The sequence below is a fragment of the Pseudochaenichthys georgianus genome, chromosome 1 (genome assembly GCF_902827115.2).
Source record: "Pseudochaenichthys georgianus chromosome 1, fPseGeo1.2, whole genome shotgun sequence".
In the NCBI taxonomy this organism is placed as follows: domain Eukaryota; kingdom Metazoa; phylum Chordata; class Actinopteri; order Perciformes; family Channichthyidae; genus Pseudochaenichthys; species Pseudochaenichthys georgianus.
The window spans coordinates 31,715,319-31,734,963 of NC_047503.1; the positions used below are offsets into that span (position 1 = coordinate 31,715,319).

General features: G+C 42.6%; 1 protein-coding gene across 3 annotated transcripts; it reads left to right on the forward strand.

Moving 5' to 3' along the window:
• Window positions 1-380: 380 nt before the first annotated feature.
• ubn2a (ubinuclein 2a) lies at window positions 381-19,438 on the forward strand. Of its 3 annotated transcripts, none has more exons than XM_034083493.2 (17): window positions 381-1,744; window positions 3,010-3,126; window positions 3,626-3,727; window positions 4,535-4,645; window positions 4,876-4,979; window positions 5,864-6,422; window positions 7,226-7,296; window positions 7,642-7,771; window positions 8,308-8,414; window positions 9,207-9,317; window positions 10,491-10,634; window positions 11,263-11,313; window positions 11,443-11,485; window positions 12,815-14,299; window positions 15,211-15,415; window positions 15,845-15,913; window positions 17,050-19,438. In XM_034083493.2, the coding sequence occupies exons 1-17, from the start codon at window positions 1,442-1,444 to the stop codon at window positions 17,094-17,096; spliced, it is 3,759 nt and encodes a 1,252-aa protein (XP_033939384.1). In that variant the 5' UTR covers window positions 381-1,441; the 3' UTR covers window positions 17,097-19,438. The 3 variants fall into 3 exon arrangements, with proteins under 3 accessions (XP_033939384.1, XP_033939392.1, XP_033939401.1); XM_034083501.2 differs by having other exon boundaries at window positions 4,879-4,979; XM_034083510.2 differs by lacking the exon at window positions 3,626-3,727.
• Window positions 19,439-19,645: the final 207 nt, after the last annotated feature.

The following is a 19,645-nucleotide window of genomic DNA, read 5'->3' on the forward strand; positions in this document are numbered from 1 at the left end:
GCTTTACAAAGTTCTACCAATAAGCAATTAAAAAAGTATTTGCTGATAAAAAAAAAAACAGGAAATAATAAAACAATTTGTATACTGTTAAGCAAGGGTGGAAAAGGAACCGGTGCAAGACGGTAATACACTTTTAGGATTATCAAGAGCAAATATATATAAATTAATGTATTGTAAAAGGAGTAAATACTCAAACTAAACAACGCTGTTGTTAAATTACACTTTTCTTATTCTGCATTGCACAAGGTAGCCGAAGAAGCTGCTCAAAATTGCAAAAACATGAGAATAAAATGTGAATTATGCTCCAGAAAGATCTACACTGATGCACTTTTGTTGGTAGCCATTGAAAATATGACAAGGAAGAGGAGATGTAGCATTTATTTAGTTTGGGTGTTGTATTGTGACAAAGAGCTCTCCGCGAAACTGTCCTAATGTGGATGCAAATAGTTTTCAGACAACATTGCAGTTGTGTTTGGTTTTTCTCTAAAAAGTTCTTTCAATTGCAAATGTCTAAGGATCGGCCACATATGTTAGGTGCGGCATTAATAGGGGCTACAGACAACACTTTGCCCTAGGACTTTCCAACTGGTTAATCCACTCATGGTTTCTGCAACAGAAGTCCAAAAAATAAATAAAAGCATCGATGTCACATTTAAATGAGTTTATTGTCATAGGGAAACATGTTGGTATCATAAACTGAATATCAACAGGTGGTTAGTAGTGGCTGTAAATGAATCAGCTGTTTTGTGCTGGTTAACTGAGACAGCCAACCATCTGGCTTGCTTTCTTCCGTTTAGGATTTGATGTTTGAGGGTGTGCTTTAGAAAAATGCACAATTCAGCATTTTCCTGAATAGACAGAAAGAAAGGCTTCAACCGAAAGCTGTGGATTGTGATTATTGAGATGAAGCTGTTATATGATACTTTTGTAATCACACAGCATGTGGAGTGAGGTTATATCCCACAGCCTGTCCTTCACTTAGACACTATTTAAAGGTCATTATAGTACTGTCAGTGTTGTTATTATCGCCTGTTGTGACCGAGGCGGGTCTAGGATCGGGGCACGCGTTGATTGGACGTGACGAACCCCCTGTGACACGGTGCTTCCGCTTTGTGCGTAAGCGCAGGCGCAGCGACCCCTCTCTTCTGATATTTTATTTACTCCCGAAACCCAAGATGGCTCCTGTGAATGTCTCGGTCCCATAGCAAATTGAGGATGCAAGTAGCTGCCGTAGAAACAACTTTTCCCCCGCCGTCACAGCCCCTAGAGTTCATTGCGTATGGTGCGGAGGAGGCCCTAACGTCCGTCTAGGCACCGAGCAGCCGTCGGGGCTTCGCGAAACCGTCCTCCACCCTCCAATTTGGAGTAGTTTCGCGAAGTAGCTCTTCTCCTCGCTGTCGCTGTCTGTCCGGAGTGAGGCTCAGGCAGGCAGCTCATCCAAATGGCCGAACCGAGAAAAGTGCAATTTGTCACCCTCTCGGCCTTCGCAGCTGGAGCGGCCGCGGAGTCTAGGAAACGGCGGTTGGAGGATGAGGCCGACTTCAACTTCGGTGAAGCCGGGGAGGTCGAGGCAGCGACCGGGGCTGGGGGTGCTGCCAGCAACGGGCGTCTCGGCCAAACCGGCGATGGGGACACGGCTATAGCTGAGAAGAGGGTGACGGTGCGGCTCAACCTGTCCCTACCCGAGCCTGACGACCGCTCCTCCGCCGAGTTTAATTATGGAGAACTCATCCAAAACCGCCAGGTAGGATCTCTGACCAACATCACCAGGCCGGCTGGTACTGGAGCTGGGGTTCATTTTATTTGCTCTTGGCAAGTGTTTGTGTGAACTTGTCATTGCTGAGTGAGAGGGGGGAAGTGCACCTTGTCCTTCTGTGGACTAGCGTGGCTGAAACTGACCATTAGTGCGACTCTACACAAAAGACAGCGCAGTTATTTGACCAGCCTGTCCACTCTGTGTGCTTTCCAACTTCAGCGGCGCTCTACCATCACATTGTAGCTTTTTTTTCATCGAGGGAACTCCTCTTTTTAAACATGTAGAGATGAAGCTTATCTTGTGCTGCTACCTGTGTCCTATTCACTCAGACTTGCCCAGCAACAGCCCAGTCACACAGCCATTACAGCACTTGGAAATGCCACATGCAGTTTGGCCCTCTGGCTGCGGGTGATAGATAGATGATAGAGCATTGCTGATGGAAGTACCAGGATGTAGCATGGGAGGAAGGCAAATGTCAGAGAGGAGCTTCCCTCATTTTGAATCTGTGCAGTCTGGGATGATGGATTCTGTTGCTTTTATTATGGTTTACATGAGCGGGAATTGGATGAGAAAGTTTGCAAAACAGAATAGGATTTCATAATTCTAATTCTGGCTATACCAGCGCCATGTTTGGCATATGTTATGATTGTTGCGATTACTGAGATCAGTGGTGTAAAGTAACTAAGTAGATTTACTCAAGTACTTTACTTTGTGTACAATTTTGAGGTACTTGTGCTTAACTTGAGTATGTCATTTGTTTGCTACTTTGTACTTCTACTCCACTACATTTCAGAGGTAAATCGTGTACTTTTACTCTACTACATAAGATTTTAGTTACACCTGGAGTAAATTCACAATCTACCCTGGCCTGCGGTATACAAAGTCATTCAAACTAGCTGCACCTTTACCAGCTTTGATAAACACATTAATGCACCAATAATTATAATCAAAATATATCATATTATTCTGAAAGGGACCAATCAGCATAATGAGTACTTTTGGTACTTTATATATATGTTGATGCTAAAACTTAAGTAACATGTTGAAGGCAGGCCTTTCACTTGTAACAAAGTATTCCTAAATGATGGTACTTCTCCCACCTCTGACTGTGAGGGATATTTAACTGATTGTATTTATCTTTTATTTGAGGTTATAACATAATCAGGTTGCGTTATAGAGTGAGATGCAGTGAAACTGTCTAATCATAGCTCTGACATCTGATTATTTATATTAAGTATTACTTTATTTTCCAGGCAAAAAAGACAACTCAAAGTTTGACTTCTTCCAACAATCCCAACGACCCCTTCAACGATGACGAGAGAGTGCGGCTGCAGGTCGTGGCCCTGGCAAAAAAGTTGGAAAATAAATATGTGAGTGTTTCTAATTTGATATTTTTAGCATTATAACCTTGCAGATATTTAGTTTAGTTAAACAATCAGATGATGATATATTTGGTTGATGACCACATACATAAACTGAGACGACAGAGATGGTTTTCAGTTTAAAAAACTACTTTTCAATGGTCTTTGGAGGAAAACCAGTGTCATGGTAAATGTAATTTAATATGGCTAAAAAATCTCAGCTCATCAGTTGTTCAGCTGTGAGAAACAGGAAGAAAGGGTAACACATGGTTAGCAGCGGAGTTAAATATGACTGTTATAGAAAGTTTCTGTTTCTGTTATTTTTTTATACTGATCTTCGGACGTACACTACCGGCCAATAAGTATATCATTTTAACAAGCCCTTCAGTCAGCGTATATATTTCTGATATGGGTTTATGTACTTAAATAGCAATTTAAAAACAACAAAACGTTTTTTTTATGTCATCTAAAACTTAAAATAACATTATACTTTTTAATAATTTTTCAGGGTAATGAGGAAAAGAAGAAGAAGAAGGACAGAATGCAAGATTTGATTGATATAGGCTTTGGCTACGACGACGCAGACCCCTTTATTGACAACTCAGAAGCTGTAAGTGCTCCTCACTTTATTAATAATGAGGTGATTTTTCACCTGCGGTTTTGTTTTCCGGGGATGACACTTTTATTTAGTCTGACGTCTCTCTTAAGTCTTTATAGTTGCACCATTGCACATTGTTTTTATTTTCTCCCTTATTATCTGCTGATTTAACCTGCTGTCATCGTCACATTCCTGATTTGCGGTCTTGTTGTTATTCCCCTGTGGTTAAATATTTATTTTGTGGCTCCAATACAGTGCATTCAGTGGCACTTCTAAAGATAGCCGCTTGTCCCTTCATACAAGCAATCTGTGACTAGGGTCTAAAACCATCCTCATGACTCATGAGTACGTACGTGCGGCTTGTGTCCTCCAAGGGATACGTCATTGTTGAGGTTGGACAGTGTTTGTTACTCAGTATGATACTAAGGATATCACTGTCTGACTGTAATAGCTGGAATTATGCTCTTGTATCGAGTCTCTGCCATAATGTGATATTTGTTTTGATAACTGTCCTCTCTGCACCCATACATTGGCAGTGCTTGTTTGATACTTTTTTCCTTTAGTTTTGATATGTTCTCAGTCTCTGATGAAAAATACTTTCATCTGTGTCTTGGAGGGATTGTGATTTTTGTTTATCTTTGTTTTTTTTTTGTGAACAACAAGTCGTGAATTTTCACTGACCAACAGAAGAGCCTGGGCTAATTTTTTAAATCTTAACAAGAAACATTATCACGTCATTCGCTTTTGTTTGTAATAGGATCTAGGTTTTTTTCTAGATTCATGTGATCTTATCCTTCAACTTCTGTGTTTTTCTCTCAGTATGATGAGCTGGTTCCTGCCTCTTTGACCACAAAGCTGGGGGGGTTTTACATCAACACTGGCACGCTGCAGTTCAGAGCTGCCTCCGACTCTGAGGGAGAGGAGGGCAAGGTGAGACTAACATAACATGTCCATAACACAAAGAATGTATTATTAATTATTCAGTGTCTGAAAGGTACTTTCAAGCCTGCAAATATGTGAATTTGACACAGTCAGAAACAGAAGTGATATAATACTAAGAGATGTCAAGGATAATACTAATTTCCAATGTTAAACTAAAACTAGTAAAGATGCAGGAATACATAATTATTTATCCTTGGCTTGCTGTGCTCTTATTTCAGAAGACTAACGACAACAACGAGAATTTAATCAAGAAGAGGAAAAAGAAGGAAGTGGACAGTTCAGATGAGAAGAACCAGAAGAAGAACAAACTACCTAAACAAGGGTGAGAATCATGACGGTATAATATTCCTGTGAATGTTTGGTTTATGTTTATTAATCAGCCGAACATATGTAAATGTATCATGTGAACCTCCACAAGCTGCACTGTCTCTGTCACACACACCCTGTTGTGTAAATGGCTTAGTTGTTCTCCTGAGCTGGAAAAGTTGACCTTTTGGACACCCATGGATTTGTTGGCCACAGTGAATATGTGATGACGCATTTTGTCCGGTCGTCTCCGTGCTAATAATCCATCACCCTGTGTGACATTATAGTCCTGTGCTTTTGTGCGGATCCTCTCTCATACATCTATCATGAGGAAGGGATGCGGACTGTGACAGCCAGGCACCTTCCAGAAATACTGCACGCTCAGATAGGCTTAATACTCCATAATGCCGCCACTCTGAAAATAATGTCCAAAAATAGCAGTAGCTATTGCCATTGTGCCATTATGAAACAGATTATGTTGTATATGAGTCTGTGTGTCAGATCTTTCAGAGCAGACAGCAGGTTAATCCTGCAGAATCCCCACAGTAGCTCTCCCAACGTTTCAAAGTCGTCTCTGACAGCGTGTGTCGATGCCTCAGTTTGCCACTGACATTTCTTTTATGTAGCATGAGTTTAATTTATTCATTATCCTGCACTTTTTACCTCCAGCCACCCACTTCTCTTTCCCTCTTCAATTTAATTGAAGTTGTCTTTGTAGCCTTATTAAAATGTCAATCTCAAACTCTTTTGTGCCAGTTTATGGTGATTTAGTCAACCAATCAGAGCTTATCGACATGTGGATACTTTTTTACCTAGATAGCCTTAGACAAATAAGCTACATTTACAACATCAGAAGCATTTTGCTAAAAAAAAAGGCATCACTATTCTTTCCTCCAACAGAGTCACAGACCTCACCCTCCAGCGGCCTGAGAAGAAGAAGAGGAAGAAGCTGATGAAGGACTCGCTGTACCTGGCGGCCATGCTCCGCCGCTTCACCCGGGAGAAGGAGGACATGATGAAAATCAACTCGAACGTGGCTCACCCCGGCCTGGCAGGAGGTGTGGCTAACAAGCCACCCTCCATCAACTCAACCAACCACCTGTTGGCCTCAAACTCCACCCACAACGCAGCTGGCAGCGACTTCTCACTGGCAGACCTCACCTCGGACCCCGCCGTGATGTCACTGCTGGGCTCGGCCAATGAGAAGGAGCTGCAGGATCTCTTAGGCGACCTGGACTTCAGCGTGTTGGATTCTGACCAGCAGCACGCCATGTCTGCAGCCCGGGAGAATGGTGTTCTGGGAGTCGGGGTTCCTGGTCCTAAACCAGCAGCAGCAGCAGGAGGGGGAGGGGGGGGCCAGGGAAGAGGCCCGGGTTCCTCCAGCGGTCTGTTTTCTCCGCCTCCGCTGCCGGATGGACTGCCTGCTCCTCTTATTAAACGCATCGAGGACTTGCGGGCGGTGAGTCAACTCTAGCCTGTCTGTGAGCAGCTGCAATTACCTGTGAATTCTCCTCACTGAAGTTTAACACAAATGCCGTTAGCTCAGGAAGTGACACAAAATGTTTATTGTGATTGATTAGTCCAACGAGAATAGACTATTCTAAAGCATTGGAGAAACATAGCTCCAGGCTGAACCTTGAAGCTTTTTATGTAACGAAAACAGTGGGGCTGGGCAGAACTCACTCTGAAGAAGTTCTTATTTTCTTCTTGCCTTTATATCTCACAGTCACAGCCACAAAGTCAATCCATAGCAGGGACCTGTTGTTCTAGATGTTGGTAAAGTTTAAAGAGAGGCAGAAAGAGCCAAGTAGATGGGAAGATAAATACATAAAGGACCATAAATTTTTTTTTGTTGCTTTCAAAATCAGCATAGGTATTCAGAAATCTTGAGAGGTTCAACATTAGTATGAGGTTTTCTAGAAATGATTAAAGGAAGTTTAACTTTGAATTAAAATGGAAGGAACCAAGAGTTCATTCAAATGTCATGTGGCAGCTGTACAGAGCAACATAGAGCAATAGAGCATATATAGGGCTATTTCAGAGCTTTCAAATGAATGGGTAAACAAATTCAACAAGTGTAAAGCATCCTTAGAAGATAATTGTTAAAATGAGAGCCATATGAAGAACAGCATCAGGTAGAGGAGAAACTGTTTGTGTCTTTAGAAAAGGCACAGCATCACAGATATGTCTATGCATTCATATATATTTGTTCTGTATGAAAGAGTGCTGGTACAGTGTGCTGACTCAACATTTCTCCCACAGGCCTCGCGGCAGTTTGATCAAGAGGGCAGGAAGAAATTCTTCACCTTGGACATGAATAACATTCTCCTGGAGTGAGTAGGACGGCTTTTAAATCACCCTCAGCTAAATGCCAGCTCACTCTCCTCCTCACCTCCAGTGTTTCTCTCTCAGTTTCAGACCATTTCCCTCGCCACCTCTCCTGCTGTCTTTAAGTGTTTTGTTTTTCCTTCCGTCTCATTTTGTGTGTTAATGTCATGCTTCTCATTTCCATACTTCTCTCTTACTTTCACCACCCCCTCAGTCCACTCTTCTCCATCCATTACTTTAATCTCCCATCTCTTGTTTATTCTGCCTCTCTGTATCCTACCATCTGCCTCTCCATTGCCATAACTGTATCTCAATTGTGATTTTTGTTCTCCTTTCTCTCATCCTCTCAGCGTTGAGCTGCAGGTCCAGGAGCAGCCTCCTGAGGTGCGCCTCGGCATCTACTCGCACATGGAGGCATTTGTGCCGTGCAACAAAGAAGCCCTCCTCAAACGCCTGAAGAAGCTCAGTCTTAACATCCAGGTGAGTGAGGCTTATCTGTGGAGGAAGTGAGAAATCCCCCAAATAACTGATCTCGGATCCCATTTGAAAAGGTCTTTCCCACAGCTTCCTCTTTGATTACTCTGTGATCATCAAAAGTCAGATTTATGAACAAAACAGTAACACATAACTAGCTTTCTTGTAGTCTTGTGATCTGTGACTAAAGCAACAACATATTCCAAGTGCTTCCTTCTAGCTCACTGCTCTTTTTAGGCGTTATCTTTGAGCATTGGCGCTGCTTTCTTCAGCTCCTGTTGTCCTCAACTGATCCTCTATATTCTAGTCTTTTGTCACGCAACATTAAAGTAGCTTTGTTCATGAAATGGATCAACACTCCCACACTCCTTCTCTTTTCTTCTCATTTGTTTATCTGTTTCTTCTTTTTTTCTTCTCGTTTTCTCTTCCCTCCTCACTCTGACCTCTTTTTCTTCCCATTTTTTTTATTGTCTTTACTTTTATTCCTGTTCCTCTGTTTTGGCCTCTGTTCTTAACTCAACCTCCCTTTCTGTGTCCCTCAGGACGATCGCCTACGGACGCCGCTGTTGAAGCTGAAGCTGGCGGTGTGTAGCTCGATGCCAGAGCAGATAGCCAGATACAACATGGACTGCATGGCCAAGGTTGCAAAGTAAGTACATCTGTTTTTGTTTGTTTCAGAAGACAGGCAGGTAAATAACAGATCATTTGACCTCAAACCCTTAGATCTGTTCAGCTTTATCATTTTTGCTTGGGTGGTAAAAAGTTATTTGTTTACTGAATAGCTTTGCTAAGGCCCTTAAAATCGGTTTGGATTCTTTAGTTTTTCTCGTGTGTGCTACTAAGACACTTAAGCAGAGGAGAGAAGCAGTGTGCAGTTATTTCCTGTTCATTCAGCTTACAGTACACTCACTTTCAGGATCTAGTTCTGCAACTCTGGTTGTGTTTTCTGCGTCGTGGATATCACAGGGCCCTACTTTGCTTTAAAGGACAGATTACATAACATTTGAGCTGACAGCCAAGTGTCTTTGTCATTTTCCTGTAACTCGATGCTCGGACCATAAACTTTTAAGATCACAGTAATCACTGCAGAGGTTATAGAATAAAGTGAATTCATGCTGTGTGTGTGTGTGTGTGTGTGTGTGTGTGTGTGTGTGTGTGTGTGTGTGTGGTGTGTGTGTGTGTGTGTGTGTGTGTGTGTGTGTGTGTGTGTGTGTGTGTGTGTGTGTGTGTGTGTGTGTGTGTGTGTGTGTGTGTGTGTGTGTGTGTGTGTGTGTGTGTGTGTGTGTGTGTGTGTGTGTGTGTGTGTGTGTGTGTGTGTGTGTGTGTGTGTGTGTGTGTGTGTGTGTGTGTGTGTGTGTGTGTGTGTGTGTGTGTGTGTGTGTGTGTGTGTGTGTGTGTGTGTGTGTGTGTGTGTGTGTGTGTGTGTGTGTGTGTGTTACAGGCAGCAGTCAGGAGAAGGGGAAAAGAACGGCTCAGAGGAGGAAGATGAAGAAAAGCCTGGGAAAAGGGTGATGGGCCCACGGAAGAAGTTTGTCTGGGATGACAAGCTCAGGTAATGATTCATAACCGTGCTGCTGTAAGAGCTGGCTGGATGGCATGCTGCAGTTTGTGTGGCTTCAGGTTAGACTTAGTGTCTTTGATCGTTATTCTTATAAGGTATAAGGCTATTCCTTACATTTCTACCTTCCGTGCTTATCTCCAGTATATGTGTCTGATCTAGCGAACTGAGCGTAGGCTTTTAAGACTGTTAGTGTGGTTCGGATGGAGAAAACTAATACATTGTAGGTTTTGAAAATGAAAGGAAAATGGCAAAATAGTCATAAATATTTTCAGCTGTGAGGAACTTTTAGGTTTATTTAGGTAAATAGTCCCTCAACATGCAGTGGGAAAACTGTTGGAGCCACAACTTAACACACATATGCAAAATTACTCAAGACCTGCAAACTGAGTTTGTGAAATATCAAATTCTCCTTTTAAATGTACTTATGAAAGCCTTGAATTGTATGCAGTCACTGGTACATTTTTATATACAAGCCATGTTAGGGAAACTTCCATCCTACATCTGCTCCCTGATCTCACGGCAAATTGTAAGTGGCTACTGCCGGAGATCGCATGCTGTGGTTTTATTAAATGTGCCAACTGCTAGGACTGTCTTAGGGAAGACAGCTTTTAGATGCGCAGCTCCTCTGTCTTGGAATAGTCTGCAAATGAAATGGAAACTGAGCAATCTGGTGCCACTAAATGTTTTTAAAGCTCTGTTGGATGCTACACAATCGGAAGCTGTTGGTACCTGTACATGTCGATAGGTTTGTAAATTGTAATCCCTGTAATGATGCTGTATGATGTCCTTTTTGTTGTTTTATGTTTTTATGTTTCATGTGGAACTACTTGAGCAGGTCTCCCTTGAAAAAGAGATCAATGGATACACCTGGATAAATAAAGTCTTGAAATGAAATGCTAGCACAAATGTAGAAACCCTGAGCAAAGAATTAGTGTCCTTGTGAAATTACAAAAGCCCTGAGAAAGACTTAAAGCAGCTTTTCACTCCTCATTCATTTTTAGAACAGCTTCCAAATGTTCAGCAATGGGTTTTAAGAGTTCATAATTACCTCTGACTCCTGAAGAATAACAGTCTCCTCTGCCATTATGTGCTCAACACCTGCAGCCTTATTTAGGTTTGAATAGTGAATAATTGGCGTTGAAATGAGCCTTTGTGTTTGTGCAGGAACCTGCTGTGCAGCCTGGTGCGAGTGAAGCTGAGCTGCTACGAGATGGAGAACCAGTGCTCTCTGTCTGTGGAGGACTACCTCAAGGCCTTCTTAGAGAACGAGGTTAAACCACTATGGCCCAAGGGCTGGATGCAAGCCAGGTGTGTGTGTGTGTGTGTGTGTGTGTTCTTGTTTTTGTGCTTAGCTTTAATATGGGGAACAAATTCCTTCATATTGATAAGACAGCTGTAAATTCTCCAGGACCCGACCAATGAAGTTAACCTCAATACTATAATTAAGTTTAAAAAAAACCCATTAAAGATTAAAAAGGTTTGTGTTGGTGAGAAGGATGCCAACAGATGGAGCTGGCAGTTTATATATTTTCAGATGAGAGAATAATGAGGTTAGTCTGCTGGTGAGTTCATGGACATTTTCAATTGAACACAGGTTGTTATAAATAGCAGCCATTTGTTTTGCCTGAATGTAATCCTATCTTTATTTGTAAGCACATTAATCTACATTACACCGAATTCCACTGCGTAAGCTAGAAGATATTTTAAAAGAGATGAAGTTACATGTTTAAAAAAAAAGACAATAAAGTGGCAATATAACAACAAAAGCAACTAAATGAGTATACGCAGGAGAGTTTATTGATAAAACAAACACAGACACACAGAATAATATGTTGGTTGAGATGTTTTTATCTCTACTAACAAACTCTGAAAGTGTATCTAAATATATACACTTTCAGAGAAAATGTTCTTATCACCGTTTGTTTCCTCTGCTCAGGATTCTGCTAAAGGAGAGTCTTGCTGTTCACAGTCACCTCACTGGAAACCTGTAAGTATGGATTTATTTCACACAGCTCAGTAACGGTAACTTCTCGATTATTTTCTCTGAGACTAAGCTTAAATGCTAAATGTAAATAAATATTAAAGGCTAAGTATTTGCTTTCATGTTTCTATACAGAGTGAAGAGGAGAATGGTGCCTGGGCCCAGGGCCAAAGCCAAGGTGAGTGACAGCCATGATCATATACTGTATATAATATCTAAACATATCCAACTGCGTTTTGTTTTAGTACAGATTTATTTTCAACCCACAACGTTAATTGGATCATAACCCGAAGCAACAATATAATATACTCATGATATGTCATCTGCTCAGTTCTGAAAACAGATCTGCTGTTTAGTATTCATTTCATTTAACATGACTGATAAACATGGAAGAACAATTCTTCTTTTATATTATTATTACTGTGCTTTAGGGTGGTTATAAAATGTGTAATTCACACAATAACCAGGGGTCTTAGCTGGGTAAAATAAACCCACTACAGCTCACATAGTAAATTGAGTATTATTTCCACAGCAGAGTCCTGTTGGAAATAAATAATGTTACATAAAGCATGATGAATGTTAAGATACAGTCACCAGAAAATCACATTAAAAGCCTTCCTATTAAATGAAGGCTGCAAGAATTGAACACCCACTTAGATCTATATCTGCAACACAATTGCAACCTTTAACAGTGACAGGAACTGGATTTATTTCTTGCTTTGCTTAGATCAGGGGTGCCCAATACGTCGATCGCAAAGGTAGTGTGGGTAGATCGCATGGCATTGAAAAAAAACAAACCTTTTTTAAAGTTAGCCTATCATCCATCCTTACTATGGCATTTGCCACTTGATTGACGTACAGGTAAGCCAGTCTGAGTTGTATTGTGCCATACGGGTTCATGCCGTTATGAGGGGGCCTCACCTCCTCATCTGAAGCGCAAATGCCACAGTTTATCCGCCGTTTAGTCCACTAGCACTCCCCCCGCGCGCTCGCGACACAGATTGGGCAGGGGCGGCCCTGTAGTTAGATATTTTGGGCTTGGTCATTTTAAAAGTAGCTCCCAAGCTGAAAAAGTGTGGGCACTTAGATTTAGGCAATGGAGGCATAGGCCAACACAATTTCATGTCACGATTATCCCTTATAATTGCAATTCACTACATTATCCCCATGATAATCAACAAGTATGCTGCCCTACTCTTAAATGGTACTGAAACGTACTGGAATCACCAACATCAAAAATCAGGTTTTTTTTAAACCTCTTTCCCACGAAAGAGAGCAAGACAGCTTTTTCAAGTCACTCATGTAAGGATATTCATAATTATCTTGATATTTGAAATCCACCAGAATAATTTATGAGTGTTTTTAGTTGTGATCTATGATAACATCCCATCCCTAGTATAATGTCTGTTTTTGAGTTTGTTTTAACTGAGGAAAAGGGAAAATTAGGAAGTCCTGGTTCTGTCTGCCTCTGAGGTACTGACACTTTTCCGTGTCTTCTGTTCTGTAGGAGGGTCTCTGGATCCACAAACCCCCTCTCAGCATGACCTCCACCTCGTCTCTGCACACCTCCGCTCTGACCTCACACCGGAAACCGGCCTCCTGCTCGCCCCCAGAGCCCATCTGTCTGTCGGACTCGCTGGATGAGGATCTGACCGCTCCCTCGCTGGACTCCATCTCCCACGCTCTGGCCCTCCTCAGCAATGCCTCGAAGGGCCTGGGCTTCTCAGACAGCCCTCTGTCCCCCCCGCCCCTCCAGATGCCCACCTCCTCCCCTCCCCCCGTCACTCCTCACTATCCCTCGGCCTCTCAGCTCTCTGCCTCCATCGCCTCGACAACGCAGCTTCATTCCCTGTCGAGGGGGGAGCCCTCTCCGCTGGCAGCTGCTGGGAACCTGCCAACAACAACGCTACCAACCGCCTATTCTACCTCCTCTTCCTCCTCTTCCTCATCTCCCGCTGTTTCCTGCTTGGCTCGAGTGCAGGCAGCCGGCCTGTCACTGGCCTCACGGACTGCAGAGGGACCCTACGGCCTGATCAAAGGATCTGCCTCTATGGGTCAATCGCAGCCTCAGAGACTCCTCACCATGGCAACGCCCAATCACAGGACAGGCCTGGTGATGGGCGGGAACGGCAAGATGCATCCTCACCCGTCCCCTTCGCCTCCAAAGCAGCGGCCCCCTCCCACGGCTTCCCCTCTGCTGCCCCCCCATCAGAAGGCCTTTGTGGGCCCGGGGGGGCTGCTGGGATCTCTGGGAGGACTGGCCAAAAGCAAAACCATCAGCAGCAACGGCAGCGCCACGCCTTCCTCCTCCCCCTCCTCAATGTCTCGCTCAAACTCCGCTTCCCACCCCGGCCTGCAGTCCTTCTGCCCTCCCTCTCTGGTGGTTTCCTCCCCATCCGCCTCCCCCTCCCCCCACTCCTCACACTCCTCCTCTCAAGGTAAACTCCACACACACCACCACCACCAGGCTAACTTCATCACGCCCATGCAGGCCACGCTCACCAAGTCGTCCCACAGCAGCAACTCCTCCCACATCATCAAGCTCACCCCTCGGCCTCCGGCGCCGACCCCCCCTCCCTGCTCCTCCCCCTCCCCGTCGTCCTCGCCCTCACACCTGCTCTCTCATCAGATGATCTCCAGCCAACAGCAACAACACCAGTTCTCCCTCAAAACCCCCAAAGCGTTCCGGCCCCCCTTCAGTGTATCGGGGGGCGGGGGGGTGCAGGTGAAGCCGCCGCAGAGTACCTACAGCTTCGCCAGAGGACAGAAAGCTCTGACCACCACCAGTAACAGTAGCATCAACAACAACTCCGTCATCAACAAGGGAGTGATATCAGCCGTCTGCAGCCGGGCCGACAAAACTCCACTGTCTTCGGCACCCTCAGTCTCAGCCAATCACGCGCAGAGGCAGAGGGTAATGGGCGGGGCTAACCAGAGCCCAAAGGCATTAAACAGCTGGACCACTTTGGCCTCATCCTCACACCTCCCACAGGTCGGTTTAAGGTTCATTAGTTTTAAATTCTAATTGTTTTTCGTTTTGACTCTTCAATTTATATTAGGTTAGTTTTTAGAGTGTGTTTACTAGATTTAGTTTATTAAGAGTCTTTTATGTTTGAGTTTGCTGTTGTTAAAGGTAGGGTAGGTAAGAATGGAGAAACCAGCTCGAGTACGCTAGAATTTGAAAGTACGCAGCCGAAAAAAAAACGACCTTCCTTCAGACTTCCTCCAACACATACGAACGCGCACATGACCAATGAGGGCATGGGATAAGTTTGGCTGACAGGCAGGTAGGCCATCCATTTTAGCCGGGCCGGCTCAGATGATTGGTTGTGCTTTTTAAAGCACCACGGCTTCCACAGATGATTTTCTTTTTATGTATTTATTGTCAAATCATTTAATGTATTCATTGCTATCGGGATGTTAAGAGCATTGCATGGAATATAACAAAAAGTGTTTCTGAAGTGAATTACCTACCTAACCTTTAAGGTCATATAATGTCTCAGAAGTATGTAGCTACATGGTTTGCATGTTTACATCTTCCCCCTTTCCCCTTCCCCCATTAGACACTAGCGGAATAACTCGGTTTATAGCGTTTTGAAAATATTTTAATTATGTATTTTTTTAATTGAATTCTAGAGACTGCATTTAAAAAGAGTGTTTAGTCCATGCTTTAATATCACGAGATCAAACTCAAATTCATGTTACCTCTTTTTTTCTGGATTTATTAACTATAGGTAAACACTTTTTATAGTTGAATATGCAATATTGTAGGGCATTATTTTTGATGGTAATAGTCCTGGTTAGTGTCTTTTGGGCAAACAAATGTTTTATATGCAGCTTCACGCTTTACATATCATGGACGGTTCTAAATAAATGGAAATATATACATAAATGTCTCTGCAGGTTTCCACAGTAGGCTCCCCCCTCCTGGGCGGCCCCTCCCCTCTGTCTCTGGGCTTCGGGATGCTGGGCGGCCTGGTGCACCTCTCGCAGCCCTTCCAGTTCCCCCCACTGCTCAACTTCAGCCCTGGGGTCCCGGGGGCCGCCGGCATGGGATCAGTCCCCAGCTCCAACTCAGGATACACACTAGCACAGAGCGACCTAATGGGTGAGGGGACACACAACCTGCAGAAGCATTGTGTCGCTTAACATCGATCAAGAGAAGCAAGAAAGGAGTAACAATATATAAAACTTATACTGATATTTTCCTCAAAACGTTATTAATCTTTATTTATATAGGACTGAGAAAGTGATGCATCTAGATTTGTATAAGTCTATTTTATGTCACTGAAGCAGCAGCTCCTCCACTGTGCTCCAGCTCTCCCTGGTCTCCATTTTGTTTACAAACGTCTCCCTCCTTTGTTCTCCTCATCTTTTGTGTCTGTCATCTCAACCTTTTGTTCCACGCTGCCCCCTCACTTTGATCATCTCCCTTTTTTGTTGCTGGTTTCCCATTTTGATGCCCCCCCCCCCTTCACTACACATTTTACTCATGTTGCCCCTTTTTTGTTGCCTTCTTCCCTCCATCTCTCCTCAGATCTGTATAAGAGTCTCCAGTCAGGGTCGCAGGCTGCCCTACCTCCTCACTTGCAACTTGCTTTCTCAGGTAATTTACACTCCTCCTCCTCTCCCCCCCCATCAGCCTGTGTCAGGCCGACCTGTCGTCCTCTGCTTGGCTGCTCTGTATCTTTCTGCTTGCTTCAGTATATTTGATGTTTAACATGTTTCTGGTTTGTTCCTGTGGTTGTAACACAGTAGTTGCATGCTGTAAAGATATTTAGATGTATATTGTTGTTTCATTTGCCTGCCGAATGCACAGTGACAATTCCGTTTTTGCCAGATTATCTCTACTGTCCACCATCAAAAACTACAGTATGGATTTATCTGTCTGAATGCAGTCTGTGTTTACAGCTGTAAACAGAGACTGCAGGTCACCTGGATACTTATGGCACACGTGGCAAAGAACCATCCCAACGTCTAAATCTGTAGACAAACATTTTAACACAGTTCTTCACCCTGTGACTAACTTATATTAAATACTAGAATTAATTTAGTTTGACACTAAAGTTTATGAACAAAATAAGGCTTCCAGGTCTTGTAAAACTTTGAGGAAGAGGCTTGCAGGGTAAAGGACGATGAGTGTGGTTTTGCAGGACGCATCAGTAAACTCTTCAGCATGCCCGGTGTCTCTCGATATGATAACCTTAGTAAGAAAACAAACACAAGTTGGACTCAGTGTCAAAGTATGGGTTAATGGGTCAGATTATTTGTTGCCTCTCAATGTAAATGTAAAAATAATTTACAACAATTTTGTTTTTCAGTGAAACCATATGATGGTCAAATATCGGCCGTCATGTCTTTTTAAATTCTGCAGGGAAGTCTGATCTCAGTTTAAGCCGTTCCAGTAGTAGAAGTAACAACATTATATAACAATACATAATACACATGTATCTTTGTAAATCATCGATCCAAAAAATAGTCAAAGATTAGCTTAAAAGAAAACAACCAGTTGGGAGAGGATTTCTACTAGCCTTCAAGTTCCCAAAGGAAACGACAACAACTGAATCAAACAGACTAGAACTTGTGTGACGCAGGAAGTAAGGCACCCCCTGACATGTACGTGTATCTAATGTAACACTATAAGGAGCATCTTAAATCCACACAGCGCAGGTCAAACTTGGTACAGAAGGTTGTCCAATGATGAGTCAAAGTTGTTAAATAGTCTCCATTCTCTCCACTCAGATGCGAACCAAAGCCAGGGCGGAGACATGAAGAGGAAATCCCACTGACCAATAACAGCTCAGGAGGCAGACACCAGCGGGGTGACATCACAGCCTCCTGGACACATCCACCAATAGGAACCTTTGATTGACTGACGTGGTGATGTTGAGTGAGGGGGCGGGGCTACACCGCCTCTTAAAACGGACCTAAAGGAGAATCCTCGCTACAATGACGAATTAATTTCACTGTTTTCTAATGAACCGGGTATGAGAACAAGACAGAGTGAATGACGAGAACACTTTTATTTTTATTCTGCTTATTTTTATTTTTTTGTCAACATGTTTACATATGACCGACCTTGATCACTGTGGAATGAGTGTGAGCGAGGTGGTGATACAGATGAGAGTACTACTACACTATGTAATATAATTTGTATTTAAGCTTATGTGGAAACACAGGACTCTTGTTCTTGCAGTTAAAACAAAAAAACAAAAAAAAACAGAATAATGATTTTTTTTTTTTATTCTTCTGTCAAAAAGACTCCGATGTGGGAATCATTGTGTGTAGAAATGTTAGCGTTGGTCACCTCTGCTCCCACAAATGACTGTTAAGTAGTAGCTTAAATTAATATTAATAAATTATTTGTAATTTACACAGGGACAAAAACATGTAATAGCGTGAGTGAGAGAGAGAAAGCAGTTGATTTGAATGTGTGTATGTACAGAAAAACCCCACAATATACTGTTTCCAGATGATCCTGTATGAATGGTAAAGACATGTTTCCCCTTCTGACAAGAATGAGCGAGTCGGACGCCCCTCTCTCGCTCAGTGTGTTTTTGGTGCCGTTTCATCACACTGGACCTTTTCTGGAAAAAAGACTTGAATTGAAAGAGTTTTGGAGCCGCCTGTGAGAGAGGGGGAGGGATTAGGGGGGCGGGATACGTCACGATTGTAGCCTACTTGAATTGTTTTAGTTTTTGTGAGTTAAGATTATTTTATTTACTTTTTCTGCTTATTGACTCAAATCAACTTAATATAACACAACGCCTTAGTTTGTATCGATAAAATAAGAAGAATATCTATGCAGGACTGTAAAACGCTCAATGCAAAAGTGCAAGTCGCTTGGCTTTCAACCTCTACTCAACTTGTCAGTGCAATTCTGGAGTTGTGAATGTTTGTAGATGTTTGTATTTCACTAAAGACTCCTTTGTGTGTTTAGACAGCATGGAAAGCATATTTTCGAAAGTCAATTTAAGTGTGCGTCCATTCCAGTTTAGAGGCATTACGATAACCTAGGTTGCTAAAGAGAAATGTAAATGTTGTACGTTTACATAAATAGTTTTGGGGCAGATACATTCGTCTACACAAAGCCTAGTTTTGCTAGGTTTACCACATGACTAATCCACAAGTAAACCAGAATAGGTTGAGAACTGACGAGACAAATAATCACTTTGGCGCTTGGCCGTCAAACCAATCTTTTAGGAAAACATTGTGAGAGGTCTTCAGGAATATGTTTCAAATGGCCAATTTGTAATTGTTTTTCATATCAGCTGATGTATAAGCTCCGCCTTCAGATATCAAGTATTGCTGCAAATGTGTCTTTCCTGGCTGTTGCGTCAAAAATTGTTTCAAATATAATCCATTCTTTTTATTTTAAAGGGACCGCTACATATTCACATCGCGAAAAGCTAATTAAGCCTTTTAAGCCCTTGCAGCCACAACTTGGAATAATGTGTGAACACTCCCAACTCGAATTACGGTTATTTATGTATTGTTTTATCTAATGTAGCCCCATAGCTTTTATAAACCTACTAGAAAAAAAGAGTCACGGGATAATTAAGAGTTTTTAATGATTTCGAAGGTTGAGCCTAGCGCCACACCCCCACAGAAACTGTTGCTGTGTCCGTTACTAAATGGCTAACGTTGTCCGTTTAGCTACAATTCCCTTTCCTTTCTGTCTGAACACAGCTGTAGAGATTCCTTCCCTCTGCTGAATACCTCCGTTAACAAAACTGTTCTTCCTGAGTCTTTCACTGTCCTCCACTAGTTCCTCCTCCATGTGGGTCTGACTGACCGGTGGCACCGGGATGGCGCCAAAGATTGTTCTGTAGCTCACTGTTTAGATGGGGTGCTGTCGGTCAGTGTGTGTGTGTGTGTGTGTGTGTGTGTGTGTGTGTGTTGATTTTTCTCACATTTCCCCCCAAAATGTAAACCCACAAGTGTCAACGTGTGGTCCTTCATGTCATTGTGAAGTCATGTGACTGGAGCAGTGGGTGACATCTTATAAATTGTGCTTTCTTTGGGGGTCCGGAGGATAAAATGACATTTTGTGGTTAACTGGTTAATTAATTTGGTCTTTTGTAGATTATTTTGTGTCAATTATTAAATTAAACAAAACAGGTGGTTTTCATGGCGACTTTTTCTCCTTTCTTTGGACGAACTCTCCCTGTGTATGCACACAAGAAACTTGTGAGTATTTGTCATTCATTTTTCTTTAATGTTTTTGCTTTTGACATACTTTACAATGACTTTTATAGCCTATTCTAACTTTTTTCATATTTTCGACAGGCTACTTTGCTAAATATATATTACATTTTTCAATAAACTTTACTGAGAC

Coding starts and splice junctions, on each gene's coding strand:
- ubn2a (XM_034083493.2), top strand. CDS start 1,442: ATGGCCGAACCGAGAAAAGTGCAATTTGTCACCCTCTCGGCCTTCGCA. Junction 4,646..4,875: donor CTGAGGGAGAGGAGGGCAAG/GTGAGACTAACA, acceptor CTCTTATTTCAG/AAGACTAACGACAACAACGA. Junction 15,416..15,844: donor AGCACAGAGCGACCTAATGG/GTGAGGGGACAC, acceptor ATCTCTCCTCAG/ATCTGTATAAGAGTCTCCAG.